At 40.8% G+C, this 19,360-nt stretch overlaps 1 protein-coding gene across 7 annotated transcripts in view; it reads right to left on the bottom strand.

Annotated features, from left to right (window-relative positions):
* Window positions 1–6,026: 6,026 nt before the first annotated feature.
* Window positions 6,027–19,360, bottom strand: part of IQSEC1 (IQ motif and Sec7 domain ArfGEF 1) — a 167,904-nt gene continuing 154,570 nt past the window's right edge. For 5 of the 7 annotated variants that reach the window (XM_021544790.3, XM_021544792.3, XM_077786043.1 and 2 more), the window contains 4 exons: window positions 19,088–19,249; window positions 18,184–18,360; window positions 11,998–12,047; window positions 6,027–10,600 (listed from right to left, as the gene is read on the bottom strand). In XM_021544790.3, coding sequence (XP_021400465.2) covers window positions 10,145–10,600; window positions 11,998–12,047; window positions 18,184–18,360; window positions 19,088–19,249 — 845 coding nt within the window. In that variant the 3' untranslated portion in view covers window positions 6,027–10,144. The remainder of the gene's footprint in view (window positions 10,601–11,997; window positions 12,048–18,183; window positions 18,361–19,087; window positions 19,250–19,360) is intronic. The other 2 variants (XM_021544796.3, XM_077786042.1) reach the window with 2 other exon arrangements.

The following is a 19,360-nucleotide window of genomic DNA, read 5'->3' as shown; positions in this document are numbered from 1 at the left end:
GACTGTACTGCAAGTAGGGAATAAGAAGGGCTGAGAGTGAGGCATCAGGAAAAATAAGGATGTGCTCAGCTGTGGTTAAGGGACATTATCCTGCTTCTTTTCATTCTGAAGGGTGGAAAAGCAAGAGGTGATGTCTAATCCTACCAGGAAACAATGGGCGGGGAACGCTGAGCCAGGTGCAGCACTTCGCAATCTTTGGGGTGAAGGATGAGGTGCCAGTGCTTCCAGAGGGTATCCACAGGTGGTTGATGGTATGAATAGAAGGGGAAAAGCTTCAGCCTTGTGACACGTGGGGTTAATGGGGCAGAGCCACACGATGTCCCTCTGAGGGGACCTGGGTGGCACCAGTGCTACATCCCAGCTCTGGGCAGGAGAGATAAAAAATTATTTTAAAAAGAGTTTTTTTATCTTCCTGGGGGGGTCAAGAGAGGTGCAAGTCCCACAGCACCTCCCAGACAGCATCAGTGATGAAAGGGCTAAACTGAGGCCACCCTCTCCTGAGACAAGTCAGGCAAATCCTGGTGATGTAGGGGTGATGTGGTAGCTTGAAAGAAAGGATAAACAGAGCATGGTAAAAACTGCTTGAAGAAAATGATCCAAACAGTGAAAACAAGGCCGGGCAGCTGGGAAGCAGAGGGAAAAGATGCCTCATCAGGAAGCTGACAAGAACTGAGGCAGTGGCCACACCCTGTGTGTTCACTCAGCAAGCATGAGGATGGCATTGTGAGCGTATCCTAAATAAATAAACACCTGGCATTTTCCAGTCACAGGGGGTGATATCACACCCACAGCACAAAACTGCAGGTGGACCATCACTGGCACAGAGAATCCTCTGTTCCTGCGCTAGCACCAGTGGTGCCACACCACAGATTTTGTCCCTTCCAGTGCTGTGTGTAACCACAACTGAAATCACACTCCTGGCAGCTGCAGCTCTCTGCAGAACTCCCCCATCCTGACCTGATACATCTTCAAACTGCCTTGCACAGAGCGGCACCATCTACTGAAAAAGATAAAAATCAGTATTTTTGTCTTCTGCTTCAGCAATACGTCTAGCCTTTTGCTTTCCCTACTTTTATTTATGGCTCCTCTCTGCTGTCTCTGCCACTGAGATATTCATCCAGGTGTTCACATCATTTCAGATTCCCTTCCTGGGCCAGCTAATCCCTCAGCTGTTACAGCTCCTCATAACTCACATTTTGTGAACAACCACAACTCCCACAGTGATGTCCATTTCAGCCCATTTCACAAAGAAGTGGAAGAATTCCTTCCTGAGAAGGAATTAATGCAAGAGAGGTAAAGATCAGTAAATGACTACAATAAAATTACGCTTCAGTTTACCTTTTTATTCTTCCATATTTTTCCAGCAGCTGCTTAAAAAACTGTTATTCAATAATAAATTGACCTGGCAACATTTAGCTCTTTTTTTACTGAAAAAATGTCACTAAATTATTTTACAAAAACATTCACCAGGCTTTGCAGCACTTCCAGAAAAATACACAAAATTCCTCCTCTCTTTATGCAATCACTGTTTGCTCCTGTTCAACCTGACAGATGGTATGAAAGTTTTGCACTTGACACTGATAATCGTCTTTCCCACAGGCGTGTGATGATGTGCTCATTGCATCACCTCCTGACTTGGAGTACTTTTTTATAAAGCTGGTTAACAAATGAAATCCCAGGAAAGGTGAGGGCAGGAACTGGTATTTCCACTTTTGCTCCTGGTTACATGCTGTGGAAGTGATGTGATGTGTTTGAAACCCAGGTGTTAACGCAGTCGCTGCATAAATACATCAATAAATTTCTCCAGTCTGTTGTCCATCCACACTGACTGGACTGTGGCCATCTAAGAAACCACCTGAAAAATAAATATACATTCTGTTAGTGAGAGGGATTCCTCACAACGTCATGTGGCACTTACAGGGAAACTGTCCATCAGCTCTGCCATGGTAGATTAAAAGGAAGCACTAAATTGCCTCATGTTTTGAAGTATTTTACATTTTATTTCACATTATAATTTTTTTTAAAAGCCAAGAGTTAATTTTTCAAGCAAGGGAAAATGGGCCAAACCATTTATTGAAATCAAGTTTCTGGCTCAGTGAGGGGAGATAACCTGAGCTCAGTGCAGGAAAGAAGCTGTTCCTGTGGGATTGCATCCAAGGAGCTGCAGAGCAACCTGGAGAGTGCTGCCTTTGTGTCACACACAGGTGACAGCGATGAGTGAGGGGACAAGGCTGTGGCTATAAAAAGACCTTGCAGTAACTGGATAAAGCACATCTTGGCACTATTAATGAATACAGAAGGGAGATGGGTCAAGAACCTCTTTGCCAAAATAAGCTCTATCACACTGTAATGTTGGAGAGAAGGAAGGAGCTCCCATGAGCTCAAGAACATTTCATTAATAATCATGAGTACAATATTAATTAATTATATTATTTATATTATTTATAGTATTAAATACTTATATTATTAATTTAAATAATTATTTAATTATTAGATCTGGGAAGAGAAACAGATGACCCAAAACACCAGTGCTTTTTCATCAGCTTTTTTCCAAAGTGATTTCAAATTCCTGCAGTCAGAGGAATTGCTCAGGACATGTCCCCTGTGGTTCACTACTAATATATAGAGAGGTTTTTTTGGTTTTGTTTTTTTTTTTTTTTCATGAAGCTATGCTGGCAGTCTGCAAATTTGTGAGTGGTCATGTAATATTGCAACAGCACAGAAAGAAGAAGAGTAGAAACAAAGATCCTCCCCCTTTAGGCACAAAATACACGAACAAATGGTTTTGAAAATTTACAAGACTGGCATAGCAGAGGAGTTAGCACATAATCAAGGACATTTGTAAAATCTGCTGAAATGCCATGAAAACTCAGAGCTATAAACATTTGGGATGCTTAAAGTCCGAATTGGAATATTCATCACATTTGTCACTGGGCTGGAAAATGTTGCTGCTCTTCCAAACTCAGGGGCTGAAGGACAACAGAAGTATCTCAAACTCTGGTGATTGCAGGGGTGTGTTTCGTTGGTTGGCTTTTTTTGGTGAGTTCGGTTGTGGCTTTTTTGGATGTTCTTTTTAATTACAGTTGAGTCATTTTTTGGAGCCTGGTGTAAGGGCTGAGGCAGAAGCAGATAAATGAGGCTACCAGAAAGATGGCAAGGACAATATACAGGATTAATCATTAAATAAAAATGTTCTTTCTTGTTGGAGATGGACGTAAAGAAATATTAGCCAGCAAAGTGAAGGAATAATCAGCCAAGAGCACACGGGGAGCTAGTGGAAGGGGAAGATGCTAACAGGGGTGGGCACCTCCCTGCAGTGTCCCCCACACAGCTGAGCTCTGCTCCTATAAAAAAACACTACAAAACCAGACTGGCAATGGTTAAATGAATTAATTTCCAGCCCTGGTTCACTCTGATCCCACTGCTGAGTCACAGAACTCCTGCACAGTCCCTGCTTTTCTCACTTCCCTGTACACACACCCAGGGCCCATTTCCTCATCAGAAACCAGGCATTATGTTGTGGCAGAACTGAGAAACTGCAGAGAAAAGACATTTCCACCATGCACTCCTAATATTTCATTTGCCTTGGAATGAATTCCCCCTGCTCATCTTGTTAAAGACAGATCATTTTTGCTTTGCTCACTACACAGACCTGTCTAAAGCACTGTGTCCAAGTATGAAAAAGAAATGAAAGCTGCAGTAGTGTAATCTCCCAGCAGAGCTAATGGATTGCCCACTCCTGTGGCTGCTTTCAGCTGCTGCATCTCATGAACCATGCTGCTATTTCACATCTCAGTTATTGCAAAAATTCTAAATAAAGGCTTTTTTTTTTTTTTCATTTTATCCCTAAAAATGTGCATTTATTCATGTGGCAAAAATGATAAATTTAAATATTTGAAAAAAGTGATGGCTTCAAGTTAGCATCACCCACACAACTTTCATTCAAGTCTTGCTTAGCTGAGGAAGTACTTCCAGCAGAAATATTAATTTAAGATTTTCCTAACTTTCATGACCAGCCTCATCCTGCAGTTGATTTAGTTTTGCTGAATTAATACAGGAATGGCTTTAATTCTTGAAATAATAGGAAACAGAAAGAAGGCCTATTTAAAAAGTGCACCTAAAATTAAATATTTGTATGGTTTAGATATTTCTATTAGATTGGTTAGGCTATGTTCCCTTCCAGGAATTTTATGTCAACAAAATACAGCAGCAAAAATCACCAAGTAGGGTAAAAATCCAGAAATATTCCTTTGGAAAAGATATATTTAATGTAACTGTAACACAGAGTGGAGATGAATAAAACACTTCACAACTATTAAAATAAAATAAACATATGCTAAAATGCCATACCTTTTTTATGAAACTCTGAATGAAAATCAACCAACTGGAAAAGAACAAAGGCCAACTGGAAAGAACAAAGTTAAATAGAATTCATTGATTGCCAAGTCAACAAAAATCTGAAGAAAGATACAAATAAAACATCTGAAGTTCTTGATCTTGTTCTTCTGTCCTTTTAATCTTGCATTTCTTTATTTCAACCCAAAAAAATGAAAAAAAATACTTGGAAAAGAACCTGTTGTTAAAAAGTTCCTATCTAGAGAAGCTTGAGAAGTTGTTTATTTCATGATAACTCATTCCTGAAATCTGTGTGTACTGCCACGTGCAGACCTCTTGTCTTCTCAAAATGTACTAAAATTCTACAAATCCTAATTTCTAAACCAGAAATAGAAGTATCAGTGAAGAACAGCTCTGCAAATTCTTCTATTTCCACTAGAGGATGTTTCTATGGCACAGAGGCACTGGTCACCTTCAAAGGGGTCCCACAGGTCAGAAGGTGGCACAGAGGATGATGCTAAGTGTGTACTTACCTATCAAAAAAAAAAAAATTGTTGAATATGCACATCCTGAAATTACAGCCCTGCAGCAAGACGTCACAGTTGACTATTCCCACAAAATAATTCAAGAATCTCCTAGAATTAATACAAAACAGAAGCAAACACAGTATTTAGTTTAATTGACAGCTGAACATTAGCTTGGCCAGGCTTTACACAATACACTACAATCCCCTGATCCCCTGGAAAGGCTGGAAATGCACCAAGGTCAAGGCACAATGGAATATCCCACAAGTGGTTGTCAAACTGTAACTGCAGGATGTAATTCAAACACTGGGAAGGCCACGTATGGCCAAGGATCCTTCAGGGCTGGAAACTGAGACACACAACAAACAGGACAAGGAGTAACTGGGCAGTACTTACTCTGTGCCGGGCCAAGGGCTCCGCAGGTCCCTGCCCATGGCCATGAGGCGCTGCCCACTCCTCATGAGCAGCCCAGGACTTGGCCCTGGCAAGGACAAACGGGGCCCTCCCCAGGCAGGCCACAAGTGCTGGACAGGAGCTCCTGAGGCCACCTGGGGTCAGCTGGACACACAGCCCCATGGCCAGAAGGTCTCAAAGCTGTCAGCAACGTCCAGGGCTCCATGGGTTTGGGCATTGCCCACCAGGGCCTCTGCAGTGCCTCCCTGTCTGCACATCTGGCTGTTGGAGTCACTGTCTCCCTGTCTGCACACCTGGCTGCTGGAGTCGCTGTCTGCCTGTCTGCACATCTGGCTGCTGGAGTCACTGTCTATCTACACACCTGGCTGCTGGAGTCACTGTCTATCTACACACCTGGCTGCTGGAGTCACTGTCTGTCTGTACACCTGGCTGCTGGAGTCACTGTCTCCTGTCTGCACATCTGGCTGCTGGAGTCACTGTCTCCCGTCTGCACATCTGGCTGTTGGATTCATTGCTCTTTAGTGACTCTAGAACTCAATTTACTGCAGCAGCACACACCCATCCCAGTGAGAAGGGGTCACAGACTCCACTCACCACCTCCTCCATCTGATCTTCAGTTCCAGGCCCCTCTGAAGGCAGAAATCCCACTGCCTCAGAGAGGTCAGGATATCACTGGAAGGAATTAATTTCATTTTGCCTTCATTTCAAATATGAAGAGTTAAAGCTCTTGGATTGCATGAAATGAGAAAGAAAGAGTTTTAAATGATTTATTTGATTTCTTCACATGATCACAGTTATAGTTTTACATCAATAGGGTCTGTTACTACTTACAAACAGAATGCATATTAAAATGAAAGCACTCCTTTCTTCCCCAGAGTTACAAAAGGGGTCTTGAGCCTCCCCAGAACAGAAGCTTCTTGTAAGCATGTTGATTTTTGAAGTCTTTAACAGTCTGCATTCAAGATCTAATTCTAACAGTTTAATACAACTCAAAGCTGATTTAAGTTTCTAGCAGGAGAAGGCAACCTCAAAGTGACTGCAGACTTATAGTAATGCTAATTTACACACTATGTACAATTTAGAGAATTCTCTATTCCCCCTACTGGTCCCATTTTCATCACCCGCTTTTCTCTTTTCCAAATTTAATCTTGTTATTGGTTCCACTTTTCTTTGAAATATATACACGAGAATCCATTTTGCAGGCAAGAAGTGCGATGGTATTTTACAAGGGAACAGCAAAATGCATGCTTAACTGCAGAAAACACACAGCTTCATATGGAACAGCAAGTCAACATCTAGAGATTCAGTGTTTAAATATCTGCTGACTGTCTTTCAGCTCATTTTATCAAGAAACAAGAGGCTTCTGCTGCATGCAGTACATGATGGGAAAATCATTCTACACTTTATGTTAGACTTTTTTTTAGCAATACAAGACGCACATTATATTAGGATGAACTTTGATTTTTTGTTTTTTACATTGTTTTACATTTCATTCTTAACTTAAAAAAATAAAACCCCCAAATATATACTTGATTGTTGTCCCAGAAAAGATTTTTGTTGTTGTTGCCACATCTTCATTGTTTACATTTCCATTTGTTCAAATCAGCATTACTGCTTTGCCACATTGTTTAGAGGAAGAGAGAACCATGGCCACTCTATGCAGTTTTGTACCAGTTAGTAATTAGCAATGGCATCTGAGAAAAAACCCTCTCCATACTACTCCTGTCTGCAGGCTGAAGTATTAATTTTAGTTCATTTTCTTAACCCCACACAATGTTAAGTGCTGGAATTCTCCTATTCTAGGCATGACACACACTGCTCTAAGGATGGAGTCAGAGAGGTTTTACTACAACCTTAAACAAGCAGCAAAGGTCTGGAGACTTGTGCTGACACATTTGGTTGGTTGGAGTACACAGAAACACACAGTCTAAGAAACAAAAGAGAACAAAACTAGGAAACAAAAGAGTCAAGTCCACTGTTTCTCCTCCTTGGCTTGAAAGAACAGCGTCCAAATCCTGTGCTCTCATGTGACCAGTTTTGGTTTCTAACCAGCCTCCAAATCTGTGATTTCACACTCCCTGCACGCCCAGGGCAGGCACAGCCTCCTCCCCAGTGTCCATGGAACCATGTGGAAATGTTTCTGTGCATGCACGTTTGTGACATCTCCTCAACACTTTGGTTCACAAGTACATTGATTGCACATGGAAAATCAGTGGGCAGGCATTAAACTGTAGCTCACTGTTTAAGCACAGAATATTTATATGTAACTATAATTTAAATGAACGAAAGAGATTTTTAAACATAAAGCGAATGTGGATCTGGGAGATTTGACATCTTGAGTGTTAATCAACACAGCGAGTCAGATTTTCCTCTCCACTGCTACTGCATATTTTGCCTTTATTCCATATACTGAATTTTACTTCCATTATGCCTCTGCATCTGAAACAAACACAGACTCCGACACCCAGTGAAGAGGAGCTTTCTTACCTCTGTTTTAGTTAAAAAATACTGTTTTTCAGAGATGTTTGCACCTAAATGGTTTTTTATCTTTTCTGGAACAACTTATAAATTACAGTTAGACTCTACTATTGGTACAGATGTATGAAGAAAAGTCTACATATTGAAATATGTTATCACTTTACTTCAACTAATATCAACAGTAACACTGATATATTTTGCAATTATACAATATGTAGAGTGTAGCCTCACACTAATAACATTAGATGACATGCAGACAGTTCTACTTTCCCTTATAAGAACAGTATACATTTGTTAAACTGCAAGGAACAGAGCCTCAGGGGACCCCGGTGAGCCCTCTTAAGGTAAGCCGCAGAATTTAGAATAGAATGAGTGATACAGAAAAATAATAATCACTTGTTTTCTTTTCATGGAGATCATTCTGAGGAGAAGGAGCGGAAGGGGAAAACATATTGCACATGTGTGAAACAAACGTGGACTGCTGGAAACAAAAGGCTAAACTCTAGATTGCTGTATTTGCTCTCTGTGGAGGTGAACAAAGTGCTCAGTTTGCAGTTTTGCTGGTATTTTGGTATCCATGGTGTGAAAGGGAAAAAATGACTGAACCTCTCCCATCCTCCCCACACTAGAGATGCCATGAACAAGCCAACAGGACAAGTCACTCTGTTGCTCCCATGTCCTCCTGATTTGGGACACTTTTATTAGTTTGTTTTCTGTTACACAGAAACCCGACTGGCTGGAGCTGTGATTACTTTTACCCATCTCTCACTGGAACATTTTGCTCATCTTCTTCAAGGTTTGCTTTTAGGCTGGTACAGTTTTGCAGTTGTGATTCCTCTGTCTCTATTGTTTAGGTGTTAAGTCCTTGCAGTGGCTCAAAGTGCTGAAACTACAAAGTAGGCGCCATGGATAACTTTGTACAGGATTTTAGGATACAAATTGTAGAGAAATTTGCAAATTGTTTGGTTACAACACATAAGCAACAACAGCACAGCCTATTTTTATGTGATGTCTTGCAACTAACTGGACTATGGAAGTGAGGGTTTGAGCATAAACTCAGCCTGCTGAGTGCTGGGTGCTTCAAACTAACAAATGTGATGAGTAAAAATGGTAAAGCCACTTTGTTGCTAGCACATGGCTACATGGAATTACAGATTTTAATTTTTTTAAAATATATATATATAAAAACCCTATACTAGATTCTAAAACAAACCTTCAAGTTTTAGAGCACTTCCACTGGAAACACTCTGGACTAGAATTCAGCTTCGCTGGGGGTAAAAATGAGCAATTATGGTAAACAGGAAGCAAAGTAGCTGAGAGGATGGAGGTTTGCCATTTTCATGTTTGAGATGAATGTTTTTGCAGTGTTTACATGCACCTGGCAGAACTTTTCCCGTGTGCTCGTTCAATCCATATGCTTACAAAAGAAATGTGGATCATGTAAATTCACAGTTATCACAGCCTTTAAAGTGTCTAAGAACTTGTGTGACCAATGCTTGGAGGTGCCCCAGTATGTGGGCACCCTCCATTGCTACGGAATAATTACTGCATCTTAACGAGTTTGCTTACCTGAAATAGCAGAGCAGCTCTAATACTGATTACGTATGATATCATCATGTTAATAAAATAAGGATTTATACAAAGCAGTATTGGATTACAACATTTAAATGCTATGTTACTTGGCACATTTAGTAATGATTGCTTAGAAATCTTAACAAGTCCAGAGGACTTGTGGTGAAAATATTGAAATGTTTGAAGTTGGTTTCTAATGTTTAATGTTTTTGGTCTACTCTTTCATATGCTATTCTTCTATTATACTGTCCTATCAAGTAAGTGGAATTCCTTGTAAAGTCTATATTGCTAGTTTTGTGGACTGAAAAAAATTCTTTCCAAGCACAAATGTTAACTATACAGTATATATATATATATATTTATATGTATATATTTATATTATATAAAGTTTACTTACGTACTTTCATCAACCATATCAGGTCTACTTATTTTTTTTGCCCATTGAGAATAAAAGAGCAAGAATGCAACACTTGGTTCTGTCTCACTTTTTTCCCTGTTTTTTTTCCATAGGCTAGCTTTTCATGATGCATGTAAAATTGTCCAGGGGTTTGGTGTAAAAGGTAGCTTTCCTCAGATTCAGCAAGCAGCACGTTTTCAAGGCAAGGCTGGAAATAAGAACTAAGTAGATGGTGGTGAACATCTATCCAGTAGATAAGTAAAACCAGTATGGCCTGGGCTAACTGGAATTATTTTATTTAGTAACAGCAAGCCTTCAAGCTCATTAAACGGCCTAGGTAAAAACTGACGGTGTGATTTTGTTGCTTCCTGTAAGTGCCTTTGCAGCTGGGTTTAGAACTAGAGTCACGAGGAGGCCTTTGGGCCTAGACTATGGTGCTGATGCCACTGTGTTTGGGCTTGGTGCTGGAGGCGGCGGGCGGCGGGGGCGGCCCGTGGTGGTGGGGGCCGTGGTGCGGGGCGTGGTGCGGGGCGTGCGGCAGGTACGGGGCGTGCCCGTGCCCGTGCCCGTGCCCGTGGTACTGGTGCGGGTGCGGGTGCAGGTGCGGGGGCGGGTGGTAGTGGTGGTGGTGGTGGTAGGGCGGCGGGTTCTGGTGGCAGAACTGCGCGTGGTGCGGGTGCGGCGCCGCCGCCGCCGCGCCCTCCGCGTGGTGCGGGGGCTGCGCGGCCGCGAGGCTCTGCGAGGGGGGCTTGCCCCTCTTGCTACCGAACAGGGACCCTAGGAGTGAGGAGGAGTTGGGCATAGTCTGGTGAGGGCGAGATGGACACTCTCGGGTTGATGTAGCTCTTCGGCGCATGTGAGGACTGCTAATGATGGACCCCTAAAAAGAAATTAATAGAAAATAAAAATTAAAAAAAAAAAAAAATCTTGAAATGTTCAAAAAGGAAAAATAAAAAAAATTAAAAGAAAAAGAAAAAGTTCACACTGACCCACAAACTCCTCCTTTAGGTTTCCCATGAGTGGATTATGTTAGAGAGTTCTAGGGAAAATTCTATCTCCACCTTCCCTAAGTGGCCAATGGGGCACTTGTGCCCTTCGTAGGGGATGTTAAGAGTGATTTTCTCTTGGTACTTTGACATCAAGAGATATGACTTCAAATTAAAAAAAATGTCATGGAAGAGTAACACGATACAAGACCTACGAGTGTGTTTTTAAAGGAAAAGTACATTTTTAAATACTGCAAAAAATACCATACTTGCTTTCTTACCACAAAAAAAAAAAAGTGCTACATTAAATGCAACCTAAATAATTAAACATACTGCAGCAAATATTACAGTTACAGCTCAGATTTTAAAATGGTATTTAAATCTTTATTTATAGCAGTTTTCCACTACCATACAGGACAGTGCTGCTTCTCAGGCCTATCTCTGCATTTCATGTTAAAAGGAACCATACCATTTTTGTCACTAAGTTTTCTATGTGCTTGTATAATTCTGACCTATGGTCTCTATTATTTAGCCTGGAATTTAGTTGCTGAAGTTTGGGGGTTGTATTTTTAAAGAGTTAAGGGACACAACAGTACTTAGGCAAAGTGTGCTAGATTTAAGCTGTAATCTACCTAAAGCAAACACAAAAAAGAAAAAAAAAAGAAAAAAAGAGAAAAAAAAGAAAAAAATCTGCAAGCTGAATTCAGAGACATGAACAGTATATATAAATGGTTTGAAGATGAATGAAATCTCATGAAATCCACATTGAATTCACCTATCTGAATAATTTTTTTATCCTCCCATGCCCTATCTGTGCAATTCCATGGTGTCATGACTGCATACATTGCATACATTTAGCAATTGAACTCGAAAATAAGCAATGGGGATGGTTGAGCATGACAGTCAATAGTTGTAGCTAAATATCAAACAGCAAGAACAGTGTATTTGGTAACAAAGAGCAAGTGGGCTTTGAAGCTGGGACCAGACTGAAATGGTGGCAAAAGGACACATCATATCCATTTAACCATGCTTGCAGGAACAAAGGGCACAAGGTTAGCTCAAACCAAAAATGGCATTGCTCTAAAACAAGCTGTCAGTGCTTTGTAAGCTGGAAGAATACAGAGTGAATAGCCTAGGCATGCATTTTATTTGTGGCAGGCAGGTTATATATATATATAGATATATATATATGTTAGAAGAAAAAAGAGCAAAAAAATATGTATGTATATAAAAGAAAGGTTTGAAATGCACATCATCACATCCAGCTAGACATCAGGAACTTCCTACTTACTTCCATATTGCTGTCTAGCGATCCTGCACTGCTGCGTCGCCCACGCTTGCCTGCCCAGGACATGCAACAGCAGAGATTAGAGACTGCAACACGACCGGCGCCAAGAGCTGCGGCCCCACAACCCCACAGCTTCAGGGCCAGCAGGGACAGCAACTCCCTGCACCTGCCTGGGTTTCTAGGGGTTCAGTGCTAATTTGCAGGAGTGGTGGTGTCTTTGGGAATCGGCTCACATGAGCGGGGTGTGATTTTTTTTTGGTAATTTGTACAATACTTGAAGTAGGTGTGTCTGGGTTTAGTGCTGCGGTTGAGATGCTGAGCAGCAATGATTTTAAAGGGTTTATAGTTTCCTGGAATCTAATTGGCCATTAAGGGTTTTTTTTTTTTTAAACACTGAGATAAAGTTGTGGGGTGGCATTAACTTAAATGCAAAATTTAATGTTGAAATATTCTGAACTTCATTGTGGGGCACTGTGAGGGGCATCGGTTTTATCACTTCCTCAGTTTTATCACTTCATCGGTTTTATCATTTTATCGAATTTATAATTTCAATTTCAGCTTTGAACCTCAGTGGATTTCATACAATCTTCTTTCATGAGGTTTAAAAAAAAAACTAAACTTAATTTTTGATCAGTAAATCTGGAATCTGTCTTAACATTATGGCTAGATTTTGTTTGTTTAGCTGTGCAGTGCTTTATCATTAAGCATGTTGGATTTGTACTCCAACAGTCTCAAACTGCGAAGACATTTGCCTAAACCCACACGTGAAACTCCAGACTGTTTGCCTAAAGAGCCAGAAGACCTCAGTAGCTTAATAGGACACAGGATCCCAGATTTTCAATTCACAGCAGAGAAAATAGCATCTGGCTGCAGTGGAAATAGAGATTTTTAGAAGATAGCTTGTGGAGCTTTGCTTTGCAAGTTTCAGAATACCTTCCTGGCAGGGTGTAGAAACAAAGCTGAGCTTTGAGGAGCCCTCCTGGTGCTCAGAGCTTCCCTAAAATCTGCAGGGCTTTAGAAACCATAGCTTTCTCAGCATTCTCTCCTTGCTTTTGTGCAAGGCCAAACATCAATCTCCACCCTGCACTGGCATACTGCTGCCTTCAGAATCTTCTACTCTGAGAGGTGGTTTCAGGGGAGAATGCAAGTATTTCGCCACCACTGAACCAGTTAATGGTGTACCCTCCTCACAGACACCCCAAAAGCATCTGGGATCAGAACTAGGGAGCACTGGAACTGCTCATAGGGCAATTCAGACTACCCAAAGCATCAGGATGATAAAAAACTACCAGCTGCTGGATTTGTAAGTATAATGTTGACCTGGTTGGTCACAGGACACTGCCTGAAACAAGTTTCTCTTAAGAGCTACAGTTCCAGGCTACTGGAACATTTTCCCCTCTTAAAAAGGGGAAACCCCCTCTGCAGTGACATTAAATTGAGAAGAAGGCATTTCTGGTCAAGGTGTTGTGTTTGACTTGTGAAATTCATCTGGATTTGGAACAATTCCCCTGGATGGGCTCTTTGTCAAAAGCTCACTGCTTCATCTCCTGCTGCAGTTTTAGCCTCAGCCAAACCAGAGCTGTCCTATATTATGAGCTCCCCCCAAAAAACTGGGTTTGTTCATCCCTTATTTTGACTCCTAGTCAGGCTTTGATATTTTTCTGCTCTGATAACAGGATTAGTACTGATTAACACTCCAACCACTCTTGCTTGCTGATGCAAACACACTGCGGCAGCCACCTCGGAACTTAGCAGTCAGGGTTGCAAATAAGACTGAGAGCTGACACGGGATATTAAACGTGGCCAAAAATGAAGGAGAACACAACAATCCAATGCCTTTTGCATATGGCAGGAGTCAGAGTCTGATCAAATAACCATGGACACAGTAAATACGGACAGAGAGCGACAGATGGAATTTTGCTCAGAATAACTCCAGGGCAAAGTAGTACTTGCAAAGCCAAGAACAAACAGAAAAATCCTACTTAAAATGCCTGTAGTTTCCCTTAGATAGGCACTATTGTTGTACAGAGGCTTCATTCATTTTCTTAAAAACAAACTGAACCCTATTCTCTGCTGACATGCAGTGTGGTGGGTTTACTCAGTAAACCCCTTGGAGCATTCCCCCTGCCAATGTGTGTTTATTCCAGACTGTTCCCTGGTCTTTGGGATAGCATCCCATCCCAGAAATCCCTGGAGCTCCAGCTTTTACATGCATCTCAGGGAAATGGTGAGTCTCAACCAGAATTGCATCTAAACATGTACTGGCGGGATAATTAGCAGCTGTGGTACAAAGCAAGATGGTATTTATCAAATCTGAAGATTAGTTTTACTTAATATATTATGCTTACTTTAATTTTTTAAGGCTGTTAAAGTGGATTTTAATTTATAAAATTAAATTTCAATAAATTTAACTTTATCCATTAGATATGAATATTCCTTGTAAGAAATATCTTGAACTTACACAAATGTATGTCCCATATATGAACATACATGATATGGGGCCAAGAATATTTCAAATTTATAGCAGAAATATGAAGTGATTACAAGATTTCTACAAACTTAACCATGCCAAAAGAATATTGAGCTTCATTAATAAAAGCCATTGCACCTTGCAGAATGGATGTGTGCTGTGCAGGACACATCACAGGATGTGTGGTGATCTTGCAGCTCAGTACATGAAAATATTTCTCACTGCTGCTCTGTAGTTCTTGAAGCTCTTCTGGGCCAGTGAAATAATTGATAGCTAAACACTGCATTATGATTTGGCTTCTTGTGTCTTGGGAAAAAAAGCTTGGAAAAAAGTTCTAAGTTAAATTACTCTCTCCAATCATTAGAGACACCACTTTGAGGGGGAAAGTATTATTTGTCACATTTTCATCTTGTTTCTGTGTGAAACAGGTACAATCTTAAGATCTCACACTGAAACAGAATTCTTTTAATCCTGGAAATACTTTTTGTTTTGGTTTGGTTTTGAAGTAATCTTTTTTGCTCTGTGGCTGTTTTAGACAAGCCCAGCTCCCAGTAATTGGGCAGTACTACCTGGCTGTGCCAGTTGTGGAACACTGGGGCAAACAAGAAAACTGCAATTTTTAAACCAGTTCACTGTATAAATATTATTCCCACATTATAGGTTAGGGATGTGGGAATAAAGTTTGAATTCCACTGTAAACTCAATGTAAAAAGCACTGGCTCCCCCATCAACTCAAAGTGGCTGAAATTTAAATTAAAGAACATAAAATCAGTCCAATGGGACTGTTTCTGGGAGAAACAGAATGGGAAACACAACCAGTCCAACCCTTCCTGCTCTGCTTCAGTGACAAATCATTCTTCCTGTGGAATAGTGGCCGTGAGGGGACATTACACTTTTTCCATCTTTCTGTAAACTCATAAAACTCAGCTTTAGATGCATTAAAATTTGTCTGGCTTCTAATATTTTTAAATAAATTAAGAATTTCAAAGTCTGGAATAAATAAATTCAGTTCTTCCTGGACTATAGCTCAAGAATGTGCAATAAAAATGATACATTTCTCTTCAGAGAAAAATAAAGCCCTAAATATCTTTGACATATTTGCATCTTGGAACACTTGGATGCCACACTGTGTTTTATATTCCATGGAAAGAACTGTCAATGCACAAGGAACAACAGCATCTCTCAAATGAGGAGATCCTCAGCACACCCTTCCCACAGCTGGGAGTTGAGCTGTTGTGGCCGAGGCATGGAACCACTCAGGAAAGGATTCCTGATGGACAAATCCTGCTTTTCTGTGCATTCCCAGCTTAGGAGGCAGAATCAGTCAGGGTATCAGCATTTGTTAGATCTCAGAAGCTTTTGAATCCTCACTCAGAGACATTTAGTCACTTTCCACAGCTTCCATTTACTGGGAAGTCTGGGGGACAGCAATGGATTGTTTTCCTAAATAGTTCTGCCAAGAACTTGTGCAGCCAAATGCTGTTCAGTCACATTTTCCTTCACTGAATAAACCGTTAACATTTTGAGTTTGCAATGTTCTCTGGACATTTACCTGCCTTCCTGCATAAATATGCAACCAGGCCATTTCCTCTTTTTTTTTTTTAGAATTATTTATGATTCAATGTAGGAAGGGTCTCTCTAAAAATCCACTTTCCTACAGGCCCACACCTGTTCCTCCTCCTTGACAATCCTATGTTTCATCCACAAAAGCATTTGAGGCAACCTAACTCAGGCCTGTTTTAGAGGAGCAATTTAATATGGCATAATCACTGAGGTGCAGTATCTTCCTAACTGAAAAAGATTTGCTTTTCTATGGATCACCTCTCCCACATTAAAAATAAAATTAGCCTCACATGCAAGCTATTCCCTGAGAGAAGGCAGGAATGTTTTGTATCATCTCCCTGAAGTCACTCCACCAAATAACAAAGCAAATAACAAGTTGGTCATTTCTCAAGTCAGTTGCACTGCACAAGACCAAACAGAAGCTCTCCATAATTCTCAGCTATTTAAAGTTAAAATTAAGTTTAGTTGGGTTTAACAAACTCATTGATAAACCCTGCAGTCTGTGAGTGATTTCTATTTTTTTGTCATGGAAAAAGGTTATTTTCAGTAATAAGCATGCCAGTTATAGGCATGCCCTGTGAAATGTGCTTGTGATTACAAATGCTGGTTTGTTGAATTAAACCCATAATATGAATTCAAGTACATGACAATGTTTGAAAGAGAGGGATGAGTAATTCTGATGGAATGAAAAAATTAATTATGAATCACATTTAGGGGTGCAGATACCCACTGAACTCACATATTAGCAATATGGTAGTTCTCATTCTAATGAAATAAAACCAAAACAACAAAAAAGGATGATGAAGTATCCTCAGATCTGAGAGATAAGAGAGTTGAAGACTAGGGCTTGATCTAAAATCCACTGGAACCAAGCAAGCACCAATATTCAACTTCAGCCTGATTTTGGATCAAGGGCCTAAGTCTTTTTAATGAAGCACATGGAGATGTAAGTATGGAAGCCTAAACAGAGAAGAAAAGAATTGAAAGAGCTCACTCTCTACATATTTGTATGCACATACATATACCCACAAAACACAGGCTATCATTTCAGTTTACAGCAATTTTATTTATTACAGCATAACTAAAATTTAGTTATCTTCTTTAGTAAAAAAAAAAAAAAAAAGGTAAGTAGTGTCTACTAGCAAAGATATACAGAATATTGAAATTATGACTACACTGTACATCATCACTGCAATTGAAAGAACAAAGTATGCAGCACAACCTATGAACTAAAAACTAAATAATTAAAAAAAAAAGTTTGTGCTATCTCTGGAAGTACTTTCTGAATAGTGGACATGGAGTTCATGTAAGGGCTCTTGTCAGTAACAGGAATCTTTAACACTGAAAGATTACATGGCTATGCCAGGTGTGAGGCAAACCATCAAATAAAAACATGCCCAATTTCCCCTGGTTTACTTTGGCTAAAAAAGTCACACCACCACTGCCTTCCAGTCTTTAATCAGTTAATAAAACTTAAGACACATCAGTGGCTTTGTGGGTTATTATCAGCATTCTTGTCCATTAGAGCTTCTTAAAGAGTACTTCACAACCACCTTTTTGCAAGAATTAGGAACTGCGTCTGAGTTACAGAACAAGAAAAGAGCATCAGGGGCACACTGATGTTACACAGCTCTAGGGAGAATGTAGTAGGGCTTCACTCAATTTCATTCATCCAGGTGGTGACACAGGTACACTTGAGCACAGAATACACAGAAAGCACTCATTACACAGAGACCAGGAGCTTTCCTTCCCTTTCTAGGCCTACTCTATGAGGGGGAAAAAGCAAATGAGATGAAAAGAAAGAAAACTAAGTGAATTACTCCTAGCACAAGTCAGTCACTTCTGTTTTATTAAAAACTTACAATTTTTCCTCTGTCTTCACTGTCCTTTAAAAGTTTCTATAGCAACCTACAACGGCTTAAATGCTTTCAAACAGTGGCAGCTTAACAGAACAAAAGTAAAAATAAACAACAACAAAAAAAAAAAAAACCCCAAAACCAAACAGAAATTAACCGCGAGCCGGGGGTGGGGAGAAAGGAGCTATTCGAAGTGCGAGACTCCACCAGTGCTATCTGTGGCGGCCCAGGGCGAGCCGGGCTGTGCGGGCACGGCGGAGGCAGCTGCGCATGCAGAGCAGGGAGGAGAGCAGCGCTTACCTGCTTCGGACAGGTCCCGCAGGGAGGAGCTGAGCGCGCTCCGCTTCAGCCCCTCGCCCCCAGCGTAGCTGTCGTCCAGGCACGCCCGCGGCAGGGTCCCGTTGCCGGAGTCCTTCTTCAGGCTGGAGCACTGCGACATGCTGGGACGCACCACGCCCTTCTGCTTCTCCAGCTCGGCTGCAACACACACCGCGGCTTTACATTGCTGTTGGTGGGGATGAAACTACCCAGAACGTCCCTGTGTCTGCAGGGAGCTTCACCCCTCTAGCCACAGCTGGGTGTGCAGCAGGGCCTCTTGTGGGAAAATGGGATAAAATTTCATCTTCACATACTCACAGGACTACCAGCAAAACACATCGGTTTAGACCTGACTTCCTTACCGACTACAGGAATTGCAACACGGAAATGAAGGAAAGTTCAATGAGGCTTATTGGAAGGGCCATCATTGGGAATTTCTGTGCAAGATAAAATGCCCCTAGAATTCCTGCTGTAATTTGTGATGCAAATCACAGATCCATCTCTCCCCTGTCCACATTATCCCTAAAATTCTTACTGGAATTTACAGTACAAATCACAGATCCATCTTTCCTCTGATCACATTATCCCTAAAAATTCTTGCAGTAGTTTATACTACGAATCACAGACCCAGCTCTCCTCTGTCCAATCTTATTTGCAGCTTGTCCAAAATAAATTCCACTGCAGCTACACTGCAATAAATAGGAGTCAATGAACTCAGCTGGGGCTTAAGGCATTATTGGCTTTTTCTTCCTTCCCGAGACAAAGTCACAGAAAAATCCACATTATTTTCAACTTTTAAGGCATTCTAATGTGTTATACACTTACTCAGAATTTTCTTATTTTGACTAGCTGGAAAATGCTCCAGTATATGTACCTTTGTACTTACACTCTATTCTGTGCTTTTCCATTTCTTGAACTTCTGCAATTGATTCCCTCAAATCATCTGTGAACTTCTTCCTGTCCTGAGGATTTGGTGCATTGAAATTTATGAGTACTTTGATATCTGCTCCTGGAACAGCTGACGTGAGCCGAATGCCATTGGGATAATCTGGAAGAAAAAGGCAAGAAAAACTAAGCTCTGATTATTACAATTACTTTTCTTTTAACAAAAATACCCACCAAAACGGAAAGCTTTCAGTAATATTACCACAGAGGATAC

This window comes from Lonchura striata, chromosome 12 (genome assembly GCF_046129695.1).
Source record: "Lonchura striata isolate bLonStr1 chromosome 12, bLonStr1.mat, whole genome shotgun sequence".
Classification (NCBI taxonomy): Eukaryota; Metazoa; Chordata; class Aves; order Passeriformes; family Estrildidae; genus Lonchura; species Lonchura striata.
Note: the sequence above shows the minus strand (reverse complement) of the source record. Positions and strands in the feature narration are given on the sequence as shown.